Genomic DNA, 19,278 nt, shown 5'->3' with positions numbered 1-19,278 from the left:
TAGGAAATTCACCGTCTCTGTCTGGTAGGGTTTTCCAAGAACTCTGTGTATTTTTTTTTCGCCATGATCTAATTGTTTCGGAACAAAAAAATCGAAATTGGCATAATGAGCTCACGTTATTCCGTTTATAAAATTTTCGCGAACGTGTCTTAAAAAATGAAAATAACCCGTTTTGCGTAAAATACGGGCATTAATGATTAATGGCCGCTATTTAAATTCCTTTTCACTTTTATACAATCGCAGTAACACAGGGGAAGTTTTGAATTAAAATTTATACATGTTCGGTTCTCCAGTTCGTGAAATATTAAATATGAGTAGACAGATGGTAGCAACGAATGCACAACCGTACTCGCAGCAATCTCATAGAAAAATGTTTTCATTTTTATTGTGTTGTTATTTGTGCCTTTATTCTCAAATTGATGTTTTTGTCAGAAGGCACATTTATAAATTATAACGGCAAGAAAACTAACTGAAAACGATAAAATACGCCAGTTTGATGTAATTGAAAAACGTTTATACTAGGGAAGTTGCACAGTTCTTTAATATATATAAGTCGATTGTTATGACGTTACCTATGAGTGTGAAGAAAAGACGGGAAAACGAGGGAAGCATCAGTAGGAAATGGGTACAGGCTTGGTAAGGGTTTTGACTCAGGAACTAATTTAATCCAACATTTGTGGGATAATCCTTTTCCAAATCTAAGAATGGCTATTTTCGAATATTGTGTGTTGTATTAGAATAAACGTTAGTTGTTAGTTGTAATTATTTTCATGGTAAACAATATTTGAAAATGTGACACAACGTCAAATTTAGGTTATTAATATCTGGTTGACCGAGCTTCGCTCGGCTTGTTTGATAGTATTAGATCAGATTAGGACAGATAAATATGTATGGATATTATGCAATCCTCACTATATTTCGTACGTAAGAGGTGAACTCGGTCAAAAATAAAATTCAAGAATGTATATCAAACAACACTTTATTTTACGTGAATAATTAAATCATAACCAAAGAACTGAAGATTACATACATAGTCTGCCATTTCTATTTAAACACCATTTGTTAATCGTAAATTTGGCAACGTTCATATTGAGACAATTTTCTAACTAAAAGCCGTTGTCAATCAACCGAAAGCTGTTACCAATTGCTAAATTTTAAGCAAAATCAAGAGGTGGTGTTTCAATAGAAATGGCAAAGATAATAAGTGATCGACTTGACTGTGAACTAGTCACACGTGAAAAGGAAGCAATTTGAGGTTATGATTTTGTTTTCATTGTACCACTAAAAGTTAGCTGCAACTTTTTGAATTAGCACCTAATACATTAAAAATTATCTTTGGTAAATAATTTAATCATTGGAAGTTGTGAGCGTGTATATTTGGTTGCCTATATTATGCGAATGAATAGTAAACAATGTTTGACATAACATAATCTCCATTTAACGCAATTTCGTGTGCCTTTTATCCGCTCACTGTAGAGTTTTCCGTAAATTTTTCTCTCCTCAGAAGGTGAATTTTAACGTCCTCTATGCAGTGGAGTATGTTTCGGTACAGTTGAAGATAAAAAGATACGTTAAACGTACTGTCTAAAACAACCATCGTTTAATGCCATCTGATGTTGCCTTGCAAAGAGTAAGTATAATTCACCGCCTGAAAATTGCTGAAAATTTATGAAATTGTAATTTGTTGACAGTGTTTTCAAAGCTACGGAATTTTCTTTACTATAATTGATAGGATTGATAGAGTTTGCGACAAAGCGATTGGAGAAATTAATGTTCGGCTGTCGGCGGGGCAGGCGGTGTGTGAAACCATGTTTTCGGATAGATTCACCAATCGAGGACTTCAGTACAAACATCAAAATATCTCAAATATTTTTCATCTGAAATCTAACGAGATTCCTAAAAAATATATTTCCCGAAGTCTTTGACAACTAATTTAATGACACTAATTTAGAATGTAATGTTCCAATAAAAGTATTAACTAATCTGCGATACAGGATTTTATCAACTATAATGACGCAAAAGTATGATAATTATACCGAAAGAGCAATAAAACACACCATCAGAGACAAGAAAATTTCAAAAGTCTATGGTTGCTTTTGATCGTCTTTGTATTGTTCTCACCCCCATGTTAACTTTTGTTAGGATGAAAATCTAGCAATGATTTTTGTGCCGGAAATAGCCTTTGGGTTCTATTTTAATTTCTACTCCCACTTTTTGCAGTAAATTGTTACTTTGTGCTGTAAAAAGCAAAAATTATTTTGGTTAGAAAGTTTAGACACATTAGAAAATGTTTTGATTTATCATATTGACGTGTAGTTTTTGACAGTATAACTTTAATTTAATCATTAAACACCTTTATTGTAGTTTTTAAAAAATTGCTTGAAATGCGACAAAACTTCCTTCGCCCCTGAAGTACAGCTTTTATAAATTACAAAATTTGGTTATGCGAATTTAATTTTTTATGAGAACCTTTATCAACTAAAATTAAAATATGTATGTAGCGTTAAAATAAATGTAAAAAAGTGTGCTGGGCGTACGTTTTTAAATGAGTTTTCCCTTAACAAAATTTTGTGATGACGTCATCAACATTTTGCAAAGACACGTATATCACTTTGGATAGATGTATTGATAACAGTATTGTATTCCCAAATCTTGGGGAAAATGGAATGAGCCGTTTCTGATTTCAGTAAAATAAATCGACTCATTCATTAATTTTTGAGTCACCTTGTGTAAGAAATTTAAAAACTTTTAATGCAATGTTAAACCATAAGTATAAACGTTTCACATTTTGCACATTTTGGATAGGACTTATTCGGCAAAATTGATGACGTCATCAATGTTTTGGGAGGGGATAAACGAATAAATTTTGATTAACGATTTACCATGATTACGATAACCTTAACATATTTACAAGATTTCAGAGCATTCGGTTTTGCAATTTCAAAGCTAAATTTGCAAAATATTGTTTTACAGATTTTTTTTTAAATCTGGATGTCTAGGGTGAAAATTCGATACGGATTCACACACCACAAGTGCAGGAGTATCTTATTTTATGAAATTTAAAAACTTATTGTTATAAATTTTGGAGATGACGTTATCTCATTGGTGGTGGGGATATTAGCGTTTAACTGTCTACATGATATTCCTAATATACATACAAAATTTGACAACAATCAGTACGGTGATTTCGGAGTTTCCGTGTCTAATAAAAATGGGTGCAGACACCAGACAGACGGAAACGGGAGACCACTTTTTTCGAACTCTCGAGGCCATGATACGTCGAGAAAATGTGAAAATGCAATTCGGCCGATGTACTCGATTATACAGGCTGACTGCGAAATACATGCAAATATTTGCAGGTATTTCGCAGTCAGCCTGTATATAATACTATAGTTAGCTTACGCTCGGGAAGTAAAAGAAACAGAATGATGGAATTCAAACATAAACTAAAAAAATAAAATATAATGTAATTGAAAGAAGTTCAGTTATACTTAATTGTCCCAACCGTTTTTACATGGCTGCCTACAACAGATAGTACAGAAAAAAAAACGCAAAGAATTTATTTTTATAAGAAAAACGCTTCAACTCTCAATCTTTATTGAAGCGTAAGTTAACATGGGGTATAAAATTTAACATGCACTGAAAAAAGTAAAATTGTAAATTTACAGTAATTATCGTTGGTTACCGGTTGCCCTGATAAATGCTGTAAATTTACAATGCTAATTTAAAAATTACTTGTCACTGAAAAATAAAAAGTAATTTTACAACAGTTTTGTAAATTACAGTAATGATCACTTATAGCGAACCCGGTTAAAGCGAATTTCCTGATATAACGAACCGACTTGCAAAGTACGAATTGAAGTACCATAAGATACGTGTTATTTTTTTCCTATTATAACGAACGCGCTTATAGCGAACTTTCGGATAAAACGAACCAAATTTTTAATATTTAAGAAAAAAAAATCGTTTATAACGAACTTTTTCACCAGTCAGCTTTATCTCGACAATGGTCAGGAACACTTTTGTATGAATCTATTAGATCCCGTCAATTTTATCAGTATGGCATGACAAAAAGTATCAGAACAAACAATTGCTAATTGTTTTCGACATGCTGGGTTTCTCCAGTGTGAGGAAAAATTTGAACCAGGGGTGGGATTTTGTTTCTACCGATACGATATGATACGAAGCGATAAATGACAAAGACGAAAATATAAATTTCAGATGCGAAAGAAAAAGACGACTACATTTTCTCGGTACCGATATTTTATCGTTATAGAAACAAAATCCCACCCCAGAAGACGAGCTACTATTGGCTGAATGGCTGAGAAAGCACGAAAGCAATTCTGACGATGAATTTGATATCAACTTCGGAGAATACGTCCCTTTTGACGATATTTTAGTGAAGTCTGAAATTTTGGATGATGCTGCTATTGTAGAATTAGTTCAATGCAACATTCAAACAAAAGATGAGACTGAAGACGATGATGATAACGAAGAAGAAGAAGAAGAAAAAGGGAACGATCACAAAACCCTCTTAAATTAATCTTTCTCACAAGAAGCAACGTAAAATTTGAGATTATAATTAAGTAACAACTTTTATTTTTAATCAACTTTTTATTAATCAAGTTTTTTTTTTCTTATATGTACTACTGTATTATTATCTTTACATGTTTATATTTTTGTAATACTTTTAAATGTTGCATCCTGAAATACATAGTTCAGTTTATGAAAGTATATAATGATTTTTTTGAGATCATTTATAACGAACTTCGGATATAACGAACTACTTTTCCCAGTCCCATGAGGTTCGTTATAACCGAACATTACTGTATTTGGTAAGTTTACTATTCTGTCTGTAATGTATTTTTACAATAAAAACAGTAAAATTTAGGTTGTTTTGTATATTTACCATATGTTATTGTTATTATTATTATTATTATTATTTTTATTCTTGTTTAGTGTAAAAAAGCACAAAAAATTGTATATACATTTATTGTAAATATGAAAAAATATCAAAATAAAAAAACATTAATAGAAAACATACCTATATCTAAACTTAACTAAACTTAACTAACCTATAAGTAACTTATATCTAACTGTGTAAATGTCTCTTAACTTCCTCATGAGACCGAGCACGTTTTTTTTGGAGGCTGATAACTTGCGCGATTTGCTTCCACTGTCGGGATGGATTTTTAAAAAATATCTCTGAATCATTTCGAGAAATGTGGACGTCTCCTTCGGGTAGTGTAAATTAAATATAAAGTACAAAGAAAAGCAACATTCTAAAGCTTGAAAAAAGCTTTTGCACTGTACCACCCTTTCTTTTTCCATATATATATAAAACTGATTTTCGACAGTACCTAAAATTGAAACTCGTATGTAAAAAGTATCAGATTGCAGAATTTTTTTTACGCTTACAGTTGATAATGCACGGTTCGTTTTGTGTAATTTCAATCATAGTTTCATCCTAAAATATTAAAGAAGACGGTAATAAACAATAATTAATCGCTGACAAAGACATTGTATACCTGAAATTTGAGGTAAAAGGCCCCATAGATATTTTCCTGGAAATATCTTGCAAACACTTCTAAAGCAATTATTTCTGCCGAATCCCGTCTTACGTCTTTGCTGATGATAATTTTATGTTGTAAGCCAAAATTTACAATTTTTTCTGCTTTTAATTGTAAATTCGTTGTAAGATTGCTTATGTTTCCGTTCGTAACTTTGTTAAAATGCCATTTTATGGCTTCTACTTTAAAAAGGACGGGCCATTGGTCTTTTATGTTAGTGATACTTGGAGGGTCGACACTGTTGATAAACGCCCTTTGTTCTGCAAAAGTTTCTTCCAAAAGGTGGAAAAACTCGTCTGAAGCATCATCTAGGAAGGTATTTAATTTGTTTTTAGCTGCAGCGCCAGCTTTTTGATAAGGTGGTGCCCATTGGGCGCATCCTGCCGTTGCGTTTTTCTTAATTTTGGCAAGATGTAGTGGTGTTTCAGGTGATGTGGATACTGGCCGTTTATGCGGCCTTTTTAGGTAATGGTACCGTTCTTGCAATTTTGTTTTTAAACTAGCAGTACCATCTCCCAGAACCACACCATCATCGTCGTAATCTCTAAAGGTTGCGGGATATTTATCGACCATTTTAAAAGAAACGATTTTAAAAGCTTTTGACGGAATCGATTCACTGATTTGTTTCATTTCATTTACAACAATGTGGACAATTTCAGTAATAGCATATTTGTCCCGTTTGCCTTGGGCACAACATTGGAGCATATCTTGTGGAATTTTCTCCCAAGGTATTACAAAATTGGTCCAGGAAAATTCTAAATTGCAATTAGATGCTTGTATGGTGGAATCCAAAGAAGAAGAGTCATTATTCAAAAATTCCGTTGCACCACTGATACATTCGTTACTTTTAGTGGAAGCAATAGTCTCTGTTGAAGTCAGTGACATGAAAGAATGATTATTGGGACCACTGGATGATTCACTTATTTCACACTGGGATTGAGACGACAACCAAACTTGACCCGGTTCTAACAAAATTAAAGTTTCATGTTTTACAGCAATTAATATTTCCTCTTCCTCAACTGGTGTTCCATCTGATTCTAGTACAACAGTCGCGCCATTAATTTCAAGTTTTTGAGATGCTGAAAAAAGACAATGATGTCTGAATATAATAGTTATTTATGTATTAAGGGCATAATCAGGGAGATTGTGGCACGAGGGAATGTTTAAAGCCCGACGAAGGAGGGCTTTTAATTTCCCGAGTGCCACAATCGACAATTATGCACGTGGTACATACAACGTTTTATTCTATTTTAGTTTCTAAACTATTTTTAACGAAATATTGAGTATTTTCGGCAAGACTGTGTGAATTGTGCCGATGCGAATTTTAATACATAGCTGGCTATTATTTTGATGTTGTTATGGATACCACGTTGATTATTTGATAATTCGTTTTTCAAAATGTAAATTAAAGAAGCGAAAAACGTTTATTCAAACGAAAGTTTAGAAGAATTTGAAGTCGGTCAGGTAATGATTTGATAAAATATTATTTTTCCAACTTAAGAAAAATGTTGAATATCGAAGCGTGTTTGAATAATTAATTGATTAGTGTAAATGAACAATCAATTGTTGCTTAGCAATTTTTGACAGATTTGTGCTAAAAAGGCCAATTTAAGCCCGCATTTGGGTGCTTATAAATAAGATTATGGTTCTAAAATAGAATAAAATAATATTTATAACTTACCTTTTAATATTAAATCAACGTAAACATTTCCAGGTTCTTTTATTAAGATTAGTCCCTTCTTTGTACGTGTTTGGTCCCATACTTTGAATAAATGCATCCTAAACAAAACACAACACCCAGTTTATTGCTAAACATAAATTATTAAATTATTAAATTATTAAAATATAAAATATTAGAATTTTTTTTTTTATATTTTAATAATTGATTACATTGTTAAAACTATTATGCTAATAATATGATAAAGGAACACTTAAAGAATAACTCACAAATTTTCTAATGATTCATACTTACAACAATTACCTACAGTTCTTTTGTTACCTACTGTATTCTTTCTGAGCAATGATGGTTATGGGTAAATTTAAGTAACATATTATACTGTTAAAATTGCTATGCTAAAATAAAGACAAACAAATGTTCAGACTTCGAAATAAAATTAATACTCCTAAATAAAAACTTAAAACTTACACAACTTACAAATTCTCGAATGGTTCTGACTTAAAACTATACACAGTTTTTTTGTTACTTTCGGTTTTTTGGAGCAATGGTTCTGGATGAATTAAGCTATCATAATTTACAACTGACAAATTTTCATTTTTAAAATTAGAATCAGTGTTGTAATACAAACCTATTTCACAATCATATGTTATTTTTAATGTAGTTCCAATGAAACAAATGTTATCAAAAAATTCATCAATAACTATGTATTGAATCGAACATAATTTATATGCACCATAATCGTCAACACCAAAACAAACTACGGCATGTTTTTGGTAAGTAATTCCTCTAAATATGACTTTTGAAGATACAAAACATTTTGTAGTTTTAAAAGCACCTTCAATTTTAGTGGATAGAGTCGGCAGATAATTATTCGAATTGTAGATTTGGGATTCATCTGCTATTACTTTGGTGCTGAACAAAGTATTTTGTGAATACAACAGAGCCTGTAACAATTGGTGTTTATGAGAAAGAGAATATAAAACATTTTTATAATTCGTTGAATGTTTGACAATTCGTTTAAAGTACTGATGCTTACTTTCAAACCTCATGGTCCATAGATATCTCAATGGTCCAAATTGTAGTATCAGTTGTGGATAATGCAATAAATAATGATGTTTTGGTTTTAAAGATTCTTGTGGTAGTACTTCTTTGCGTTTATGTAAATAATTAACTCTTTTAAATAAGCTATCTGACCCACTGAGACTTTGTAACTTAATAAAAACAGAACTATTTTCCTAAGAATTAAAATAGCATTCCATGCTTTATTATTTGTTAATGTTTTATTTTCTAGTGCAAACGGCAATATTATTATTAACCACATATTTTGATGAGCTGTACCTGAAAGTCTCTCGGATTTTTTTAGCAGTGGTATATCGACTTTTTTTTCTCCTTCAAATTTTAAGACTTTTAATGTAGAATTTAATTCTTGGAAACATATTTCTTTAGCATTAACCAACTGATCAAGAGTTAATATTAAATCGGATTGTACAACTCCTTCGAAAAGATCATGTGCAATACATGGTGGTAAACCAGGATTAGCGACATGAAAAAAGCTTAATGTATTAAAAACAGAATCAGATTTTACACCTCTATAAGATCCATTAGTTGCTAAACTCATATTAACATCGTAAATATAGGAATTTTTTGTTCGACGTTCACATATTTTTGTTAAACCGTCATTTTTGTTTACTTTGTTAATATAACAATATCTACAAAAAAATCCAGATAAACTAAAGTTTTCATTGTAGCCACCAATTTGGTGACTGCCAAGATTATCACCAACTACAGCTACCAGTGCTCCTTTTAAACATTTAACTTCAGAGCATGATATCTGGATATTAACACCTTCTTCAAGTTTTTTCAAGTCCTGAAGTAGATTTTTTAAAACCATTGCAAATCCAAATTGTTTTACATCTTTTTCATAAATTAATGCAAGTAGTTGAATATGTTCAACTTGAGATCGGTGCCAAGTAGGGAGATTTGTAAATATAGCATAAAGGCCTATAATTTTATGTTTTTTTTTGGAAGCACCTAAAGGATTACATATTTCAAAAGTATCCTGATATAAAATAATTTGAACGGCTTCAACATTTTCTTTAAAAAAAATATTATTTCTGAAGCAACTTCCATCCTGAATATCTGAAAAAACATCAGTATTTAGTGAAACGTTTTTTTTTATTATGAAACTGTTTATAAAACGATTCTGTTTTCATTAATTCTGTGATTGTTTCTATTATGGGCACATAAAAATATTTCGAATTTTGATTTAATTCAACGCACACAGGACTTACGTAATTAAAATATTTCTTATAATACTTGTTTCTACAAAACTTACTTCTTAGCTTACCGCCTTTAGAATTAATTGTGAGCTATGTTAAACAAATTATTTTCAATAATTTTTTTCTCAACTTCGAAGTTAGAAGCTTGTAAATTTTTAATGATTAAATTTGTGTTTAGATCGTTAACATCAGAGAGTCCGTTGATTAATAATAATTGTAAAGATTTATTTGACAGAAAAAATTTTGATTCTAATGTTAAGTACAATGAACTGAGTAATTTTAAACTGACCTCTTCCAAATTTTCAGTAAAACATTCTGACAAATCATCGCTATCATGTGTTTTTTCTTCAACATACTCTATATTTGTCGTTATACTTTTACTAGTTGATGGCAAATTAATATCTGACTGGGTGTCTTCATATTCACATTCGTTTTTCAGGGATGACTTCAAAAAATGTTTCCTAAAGATATGTTGCTTGAAAATCGTAACTCTGGAAAATACAGAAGTACATTCGCTTGACAGTGGACATTTTATTGTAACCCCTCTTTCAATGTGCTTATTTACATGAGCAATAAATTCTTTTTTAACATCGTTTTTGTAATCACATTTGATCACATTACAGCTATAAGATATTTGAGAAGTTAAACGTTTTTGTTGATTTCTAGGATAATTATGTTTTCTGTATACATGAAATTTAAAACGATTATATGACTTAAAATTTAAAGTGCAACCAATCTGTAGGCATTTAAATCTAACTCCAGTCATGTTGCGATGAAACTTTTGATGTATTTGATATTTCTCTATCGATTTAAGATTCATTTTACAAATATCACAAGTAAACATCTTCAAATCTTCAATTACAAATAATGCAAATCAGTATGGCGGGTATGAAGTTTAGACTTACCTGTACACGAGGAGACCACACGTTTGTCCAGACAACACAAGTAATAATGCGTCACTTTAACCGAATATGCGCACGCAAGCAGAAAAAATTACATACACGTTGTAAATATACTGGTTTCGATGCGAATTCACAACGTTGCTCTTTATTCACAACTGGCCAAGGTAAATTTACCAATTTGATGGAAATATTACATTCTTTATTGTATATTTACTGATCAATTGTACATAAATTAATTAAAATTACCTTATCAAAAGGAAATTTACCGTAAGTACGGCAAAAGTTCTGCGTTTTTTGTAATATTACAAAGAAATTAAATATCGCATTAGATTTCTTGTAAAATTCACCTGAAAAATGATGTATTAGATTTGTGAATTCACGACGACTTTTTTCAGTGTGTGAATTCCCATAGCCAGTTTTAAAAAAGGTATACTATATATATATGCGGTCTAATTTAAAATGTCCACTTTTGAGTTGGTTTTGGTGGTTTTTCATTTCAAATCGTTGTAAATAGTTGGATGTTACATATTCGCGCACGAACACGCTAAACGTTCTGCACAGAACCTATCAAATGCGCATTCACAAACCAAAATACAGTGCGCGTGTTGTTTGCTCGTGCACGGTTTGTTCCCATTTTCGATCAACACCCAAAACACGAATGCATGTATGTTCGTGTTGGCCGTCCTGACTACGAGTGTATGGCTAACAATACAGATGTAATTCTAATTTATGTCAAATTTATCGACTTTGGATGAATGCTTTTAGCATAATGCGCCCTAGTTAGTTGAGGACATTCAGTGTGTTCATGCGCAAGAGAATATTCACTCACCTTTACGTTAATTCTGCGACTATTTCACTAATTTTCCTACAGTTATAGACATAAAAAATTAAAACACTTCGTCAAGTTCGGCGGAACACAGTGTACGGTGTCGGTTTGGGGCATTCGTGCGCAACCGAGTACCCACCTTAAAACATTATATTTGTGATTATCTTTAGTGTTGCTTTTGCTCCGAGGAAGCACATAAAATATTAAAATACTCGACTGTGTCTCAAGTAACACTGTTTGGGAAACCTTGGAGTAAAAGTTATCCAGGCAAACATTTTCGAAACTTCAGCGCAAAACTTCTGTATATTTGAAAATAAACTTTGAAGTTATTTTCGATGGCTTTTGATTGTTACAATTACATGAGTACTCGAATTCGACGGGACTGTTACCCGCGTTATGTTGAGATTTTGCATTGATATTGAGAGATACCTACAAATAAATAAGTACGAGTGCTTTTTATTTACGTCTGTTAAATTTATATAAACTACCAACACAAGTTTATAACGATAAGTGTTATCTACTTATTTTAGTTATTGTTGTTTCAGAACACGAAGGATTAAAATTGATCGGAAAGTACAAATGATAGCGGAGTATGACATTATTAAAATCGTAACGAATGGTAAAGGATATAATTGTGATAAAAAAAAACTGGTCAAAAATTAAGAAGCAAATTTTAAAGAACATAGATTGTTGAATGCAGATGTCCTCTTAGAAAACTGCAAGAAATATCAGTTAATCAATTACAGAATTTCATTATCGTTCATCATAATCTCAATTCTTGTTTGTATTTTCCTAAGAATTTTTGCTTTTATTCGTTTGTTCGTTCGTTCGTTCGGATTTAGAGGTAACAGTCATTAAAAACGGCGGCCTGATAAAGCTACGCTAAAAATTCTTTAAGATGTAGCTGTATTATAACAAAAAATAGTCTCCTTAATGTTTTCAGTGCTAATTAATAAGATAATAAGTGTACAACAGGTAATGAAAATGCCCACCATCGGCTTCTAAACATTTCTTTACCCACATTTTAAGGCACAAGCAACGAAACAAAACATAGAAGGAAATCCAAACGGCGGAAGATGTTACAGTGCTGCCCATATGCGGTAGTTCTCTAGGATCTATGTTCCCGAAAAAAAGGCTATCAATTAGTTAACTAGAGGTTTTTTAGAGTAACAAAAATTTTATGTGTATATTTGGAATGTCGTAGAGATGGTAAAACGCTTATCTCAAACTTTTGACAAATAATTCAACGATGTACAAAATTCGTTTATCATGCATTCAGATTTTTTAGAATTTTAAACAGGTTGATTAAAAAAATTAATGAATGGGGCAATTTATTTTATTGATCAAAGCAAGAATGGCTTACTTAATGTTCCTCAAAATTTAGGGATACAGTACCGTTATTGTTAGTATCACACTATCAAAACGCATTATACTTGTCTTTGTTAAAATGTTGATGTTTTTGTAATGGAAAAAGTCACTTGAAACAGACACATAGCATGCTTCTTTATCTTTGCTTAAACGAATTTTATAATTTTTCGAAATAGCTGGGTATGTTCTAGCGTAAATAACTAAGTAACCTTAGACCAATTTTTTTAAACTGCACGAGATGTTTGAAAACTGATCAAAGTGAAAAACTGTATGGATATTGAAAGAAAAAAACCACAAGGTTGTAGAATAGATTGTAGTGACTCCACTTTTTCTGCTTAGGCTGTTTTCGTATTTTTTTTCCGCTCATCAGCGGCAGAAAAAGTCAGGGGTAGGTACCTACCTATTTGGTTTGTGATCATAATCAAAAGTGTCTTTGAGTTTTTTGGACTTTAGAATTAGTTATTGTATTAGTGCTTTAAGAATCAGCTCTAATTGATTTTTGTCACAATTTTTTATATTTCAACATTTTCATGTCCAATAAATTGGATTCAGTTTCACGTTGAAGAAAAAATAGCATGAGTGATAGAAATAAATATTCGGAGAAAAATGACTGTGGCTCATCTGTAATTACCGGTCTATCGCGCTCGGCCGTCAAACCTACAGATTCGCCACGAAAAATCTCATGAAAAATATTTGTTGTGTTGGAGAATCGAGGAAAGTTTTTGTACATAACTTTAAATACTACTCCTACTAACTATCACTGGGCATATAAATAAAAGAGTGATTTGTATAAATACTTCATGCAAAAAATATGCTTACTGGTGAGTTGAAGGTTATGAAGGTTGTGAAGGTTAGGAAGCAGTGCATTGATACCAATGACTTGTCATATCAAAGTGAGCGTTGCCGTTTGCCAACAAAACATAGAAAGGTGTTTGTCAAAAGGACATTAATGGTGGATTATGACGGATCATGACGCTGAACTGCAATCGTGAGGTAAATTCGAATAAATCAAATTTTCCAAAAGTATTTTAATATAACAAATATTTGTCGATTATAAATATTATCGATACACTTTCTGCTTGTTCCAAGATATAATCCTCCGAAGGACTGAGGTAACCTGAAATTAATAGAAGCTACTGTCAGGATTGTGTGGACACTACATCATCCGTCAGGGAATTTATAAAATTTTCTTTCGTGTACCCACACACCTAGATGAATCCGAGACATTCGTTCACCAACAAAAACATCTTCTTAGAATTGTTTGAGCCAATGTTAGATGTCGCTTTGCCTCTGCATCCAGTGCGTATGCACCTTCATACACGATATAAGTACTACTGGAACGTTATTTTTGTATCCACTAAAATATTAACAGTAATAATAACTAATAAGTAAATGTGTAAATAGACCCTAAAAGACACTGTACCCAGAGCAGGTAAAATCTCATGCCAAGGATGTACTTTTAAAATTTCAGTTCAAACATTTAACAAAAAAAAATAATTAAATCAATAAATATATACATATGTATGTGTATTTAAAAAGTATTTTATGTTGTGCTGCTTTGTAAATATTTTTTCTATTTCTATTTTGGGGGCTCAATTCGCCCAATTGCAACCTCTATATTTTCACCGGACGCTAACCGGCACGGGTCATTTTACAATCGTCATTAACCTTGTTATTGTGCAATCCTACTTTGCATAATCAAGTCATCAAATTTTAGTGAATACAAAAGTACTGCCCTGATTATACATAGTTTTCTTATAACTCTTTAGAATGGAACCAAAAAACAATGGAACAAAAGTTTTTCGATAAAAAAAAATGTAAAATTAGAGAACAATAAAATTATTTATAATACCAAATAAAGTAGCCTTTGACGTTTTTGTTGACATGTAATTTGTGCTTAGATAAATTACAAATAATGTGTGCAAATTAGAACTGCGTTAGTTACATGGCTAAACGCGATATAATAAATAATTATTAAAGTAAAGTAAAATTTCGGTAGATCCTTGGTAGCAAACTGTACGGCGGTGGTTGGGAAACCAAAACAGAAGAACAGTTCGTTATAGAATAAGAAAAAAGTAAGAGAAATGGATCTTAACATTTGCCAACGCTTAAATGTTTGAAGAAATTTACGATAGAAGATTATGGACCCCAATCAGTTATTTAAAAATTAACTAATTAACTTTTCATTTTTAATTTAGCCTTTTGTGTCATTGTTGTTATACATACAGTTTTCATGAAATTAAATATAAATTTCACATTGCAATTTTACTTTTTTTACAAAAACTTTTGTTCCATACGTAACGTTCAAAATGCTGTGCTTGAAAAACTAATTAAAACAAAACACCTTTGTAACTCTTTTAAAGAGATAACTCTCTAGCAATTCATTACTTCCCTCGATTTTATCTATTTTGTTGTAAACAGTGTTATTTTTTATTATTGATCTATCTCTCGGTGTTCATAAAAGTGAAGTGCAAAGGCTTATATAATAAACATACCATCACAAGATAGTTCGCAATTTATGACTGAAGGCCACACTGCAGTGCACCTCAAGCATTTGAAGAAAAAATGTTTTGCACTGTGAAAAACAAATTCACGAGGTCTCCGAGAAGTTAAAGGGAACATCGTCTGTGGAAAATATTCCACCCGCTGTTATAAATTTGCCGGAGTCAGATGACTCAGAATTTGAGCTTGTAGACGAATTAGGTTAATATTTAGAGCGACATTACCGACATTTCATGGAAAATTAATCATTTTACGTGACACTTCTAAGACGATTTTAAATTGGAAAAATGGGGTCCACAATTACATAGCTCAAAAAATAAATATAATAGATTTAGTCGTTTCTGGCGTTCTGAAATGAATAATAATGTAATAATTTATTAACCGTTCACGATTGTTTCAATTTTCCGTTGTCTATGAAAATCTGAAATTTTAGTTGGCAGTATTGCGATTTGTTATAATGAATTTATTTTAGGTTATAACATAACTAACGACAACGGAGCATTGGCTGTCGGGAGTAAATTAGCTAAATTAATGACAGCACTGACAACAAGGCGAACATTTAAAAAAGAACGTCATATAACATGACCTGGCGCCGACCTAACCAAAAAATGTCTTTGCTACTGTGTCTTAAAACAGTCGTGAACGCCATATAATTTGGAATTTGTATGAAAAAATCAGAAAGAGTTTTGTATCAAATGTGCTTGCTAATTCATTCATTTTTGTTACTCTAAAAAACAAATGTAATACTTAAAAACTACCGACAAAAAAATAACCGTTAAGAAGTTTGAAATTGGTTAAGAGCGCTGATTCTTCAACTATTACAAACAACTATTTTGAACTATCCAGAATGTGGTGCTCTTCAATGGATGTTCTTCCACGCTTGACCTCATTATCTCAAAGGTGAATGGCTTCAAAAGAAAAATATGAATCGCTCATTGTAAGAAAAATCTTTGCATGCATGTTTTTGGCAGTTTTACTTTCCAAAAAGAAGAACTGAGTCACTACGAATTGCATTTTTCTCCTTTTTAAATAAGAATCACTCGACACACTAGATAGTATTCAATTAACTCCTAAACGAAGAATTATTGACCGAACAAATTGACATAGAAACACCATCCATCTATGGGGAGTTACATATGCAGTTACTGCTTTTTCTTCTTCCATGTTCTAAGACAATGCGAACAGAGTTGTTCGTCAAAAAACTACCCTCGTAAGAAAAGAAACCGCATTGAAATAGGTATTGGATGTCTAATTAAAAATCTGGAGGCTTTTTTATTTTATTGTGTTTTCCGTATGTCGAAGTGTTTGTCGTTGTGTTCGAGACAGTTGTCATTTCAATGTCAAACTCAGTTTAAAGGTTATTAATTCACAACAGTGTATGTGACAAGCGGATGACAGCTTTCAAGATTCATTTAGGAAACGGCATACGCAAACAAGCAAAGCTAGTAACATCACACTATTGACCAGATTTTCAACACCCGATATAACCGTTTGGAAGGTACAGTACACCAGAGAGACACAGATATATCAGCTGGTGATTTTGAAATGATTGAAGTGATTATTATCCCGATTAAAGCAGCTTTTAACTAAAAAGACGGTGCATCGAAATCGACTTATCCGTTTGGGAGCTACGGTACCACCGACAAATCCTCAGACAGTTAAAAGCTTCACAGTTGAAAGTAGCTTAAGTGGTTACCATCAAACATAGCTAAGCACTATCTCGATCGAACCAGCTTTTAAACAGTAAAAGCGCATTGAAATCGGTTCATCCCTTTGGGCGGCACGGTGCTACAGACACACAGGTAGACAAAGGAATCAAAGTGATAAAACCCTTTTTTTCAATCGGGGGTTGAAAAGATAGTAATTAATGATTTGTCATCTAACAATCGTAAACAGAGAAGTACATTCCTTGGGTGATTTGATTACTAACAGAGAATTAGATTGCATACTCAATTTGCCGTACCTCCCGTCCCCTTTAACGGCCATTTACTTTGTTTCAATTTACAACCGTGAATGCAATTTTCGCCTCTATTTCTCTGATAGGGGTTACGGTTATCTAAGTCCAGTGTTTTCATTGTACAAAAATGTAAAATCTAATAATACGGTCTACTTATGCGTACCGCCTGACTATCTCCTTGGTCCACTAGAGATTTGAAAGTTAACCTCGATGTCAACAATGTTTCGTTTAACATCTATTAATTCTTAGTTAAAAAATTGAAAACACAAGATAGTGTTACAGATTATAAAAAAATATATACCTACGTCATATGTTTAAGGTAGCTATATCTAATTAATTTCCTTTTACTTCTCGAGCGTAAGAGATATTCGTAGTACACACAAAATTTGATAACAATCGGTCCAGTAGTTTCGGAGATTATCTGTCTAACAAAAGCGGACGGACAGACAGACGACAGACATTTAGGAAGTACAAAATTTCGGTTGCCCTTGTTAGATTCATCGGACGCAAGTGTGGAACATAAGGGACTCTCATAATAATTAAAAAAATATATTTAAGATGTTTTAAAACAATTTGAACAGAATTGGGAAACAAAACACTTTTGGTGATGGCTTCGGGTTTAGTTCGTGCACAATGAAGTTTTTTAAGGTTGCATTGATCAATTTTATACCGGTGTCGAAACTGTTGTAATTATGATTGTGGACAACGTTATGCATTATGGTATATGTGCCCCATAATTACTGCGGAAATTGTTTCTTTTCAGGAACAAACTTCTTCGGAAGAAACGATTTCATTACTTCATTTTTAGCAGCTTTTTCAAAATTTTTGTTTTGGTAATTTTTTGTTGATTGACAGCTTTTTCTCCATCATGTTTTATTGTAGACACCACCTATTTTGCATATAAAATTGTAGAGATTCGATTGCCCACATCACTTCTGTTGTTCAAGCCATTTTGTTTGATGTGAATAAAAATATTTTTTCCGCGGTGGCGATGCAGTCAAGGGGTCGTCGTTTAGAACAAGAAAAATTTGAGTATAGTCGCACTTATGATTATTAGGTGTAAACAATTGACCCTTTTCCTGTAAGCAAAGTGAGTAGATATTATATAAATTCCAATGATACAGAGTGAGACAACATCGCGCAGGCGAAGTCAGATTTTTAGAGCGCCAAGTTAAAATTAACCAATGAGCGACCGATTACGCATGTGTAGCCGGTTGCATTCTGTCAAATCGGTTTGTTGTCACAGGCCTTTGCTCTGCTGCCGGAGTGCCGGATACTATTTCCAACGTGGTTTTGAAGATGCGTGCGCACGGAAAGTCACTATGGAAGTTTTACGAACTTACAGGGAAAGGCTCAATACAACTCATAGAGTTCGAGGAGGTAGAATGATAAATTCCAACAAGACACAGTAAGAGGATTTGAACCCAAAGAAAGCTATATCTTCTATCCTTTCAAGACATCCAATCTAGAGCGTGTACGACCAGTGCTACAGAAATAGCCAATTCGCGGGCAAAATGAAGATGTGACAGAGCTACAGAATGAGAGGAACAGAGATATGTTTCCTGTTAAGTTACGCACGTTTTGGAACCGAAAATCTTAGAAAGACAGAAGGTATAGCTTTTCTTGGGGTCAAATAGTGGATCTAGATTTAAATCAAATGATGTAAATCCGGCCAACCCTGATACTAAGTAATAATAATATGACTGTATTTTCAATCTTTCGGGAAAATGATGAGCTACTCTTGATTTCATCAATTATATAAATTGCCTCAGTCATTTTTTTCGACTCACCTTGTATAAACAACAATTCTAAACAATATGAATATACATATATTGATAAACCACAAGTATAGATTCATAACATTTTTAACATTTTATATAAGACTAGCTTTTCGCCCGCGGCTTCGTTCGCGTAGACGATTCGTTGTGTTGAGCATTATTGCTAAGTTTCAAGTAAAAAATGTGTTCAATATCGAAAATATTGTCACGTGAATAAAGCATCAATACAAAATTTCAAATAAAAATCGCCATAAAAATATTTTTCCTCATCTCCTTTCATCTTTTGAAAAAATCTGAAATATATCTATCATTATTTGTGTTGAAGACTATTAATACCAAGTTCCCCGTAAAAATTTAAATTTACAGTAGAAATATTTTCCCATACTAACTTCGCCACCACTTTTCACCTCCTTAGAGG

At 32.3% G+C, this 19,278-nt stretch overlaps 2 protein-coding genes across 5 annotated transcripts in view; one reads left to right on the top strand and one right to left on the bottom strand.

Annotated features, from left to right (window-relative positions):
- LOC135123739 (protein winged eye) overlaps positions 1-19,278 on the top strand; it is a 173,941-nt gene that overhangs the window by 63,124 nt on the left and 91,539 nt on the right. The window lies entirely within an intron of this gene.
- Positions 4,977-10,565, bottom strand: LOC135123169 (uncharacterized). Of its 3 annotated transcripts, XM_064047664.1 has the most exons (6): positions 10,433-10,565; positions 9,817-10,018; positions 7,252-7,349; positions 5,529-6,649; positions 5,419-5,467; positions 4,977-5,360 (listed from the first exon to the last, which is right to left on the bottom strand). In XM_064047664.1, the coding sequence occupies exons 2-6, from the start codon at positions 9,879-9,881 to the stop codon at positions 5,071-5,073; spliced, it is 1,623 nt and encodes a 540-aa protein (XP_063903734.1). In that variant the 5' UTR covers positions 9,882-10,018; positions 10,433-10,565; the 3' UTR covers positions 4,977-5,070. The 3 variants fall into 3 exon arrangements, with proteins under 3 accessions (XP_063903734.1, XP_063903736.1, XP_063903735.1); XM_064047666.1 differs by lacking the exon at positions 9,817-10,018; XM_064047665.1 differs by lacking the exon at positions 10,433-10,565 and having other exon boundaries at positions 9,954-10,058.

This window comes from Zophobas morio, unplaced genomic scaffold, assembly GCF_036711695.1.
Source record: "Zophobas morio isolate AGI-343-1 ecotype UQ-CSIRO unplaced genomic scaffold, CSIRO_AGI_Zmor_V1 ptg000006l, whole genome shotgun sequence".
NCBI classification, from domain to species: domain Eukaryota; kingdom Metazoa; phylum Arthropoda; class Insecta; order Coleoptera; family Tenebrionidae; genus Zophobas; species Zophobas morio.
This window is presented reverse-complemented; position numbering and strand designations above follow the sequence as displayed.

What these genes read in the sequence shown, in the direction of transcription:
- LOC135123169 (XM_064047664.1), bottom strand. Translation starts at nt 9,881, where the DNA reads ATGTTGAAGAAAAAACACATGATAGCGATGATTTGTCAGAATGTTTTA. An exon ending in CCTTTTACCTCAAATTTCAG is followed by an intron (nt 5,468 to 5,528) that starts GTATACAATGTC and finishes TTAATATTTTAG; the next exon opens with GATGAAACTATGATTGAAAT. An exon ending in CGAACCGTGCATTATCAACT is followed by an intron (nt 5,361 to 5,418) that starts GTAAGCGTAAAA and finishes TTTCAATTTTAG; the next exon opens with GTACTGTCGAAAATCAGTTT.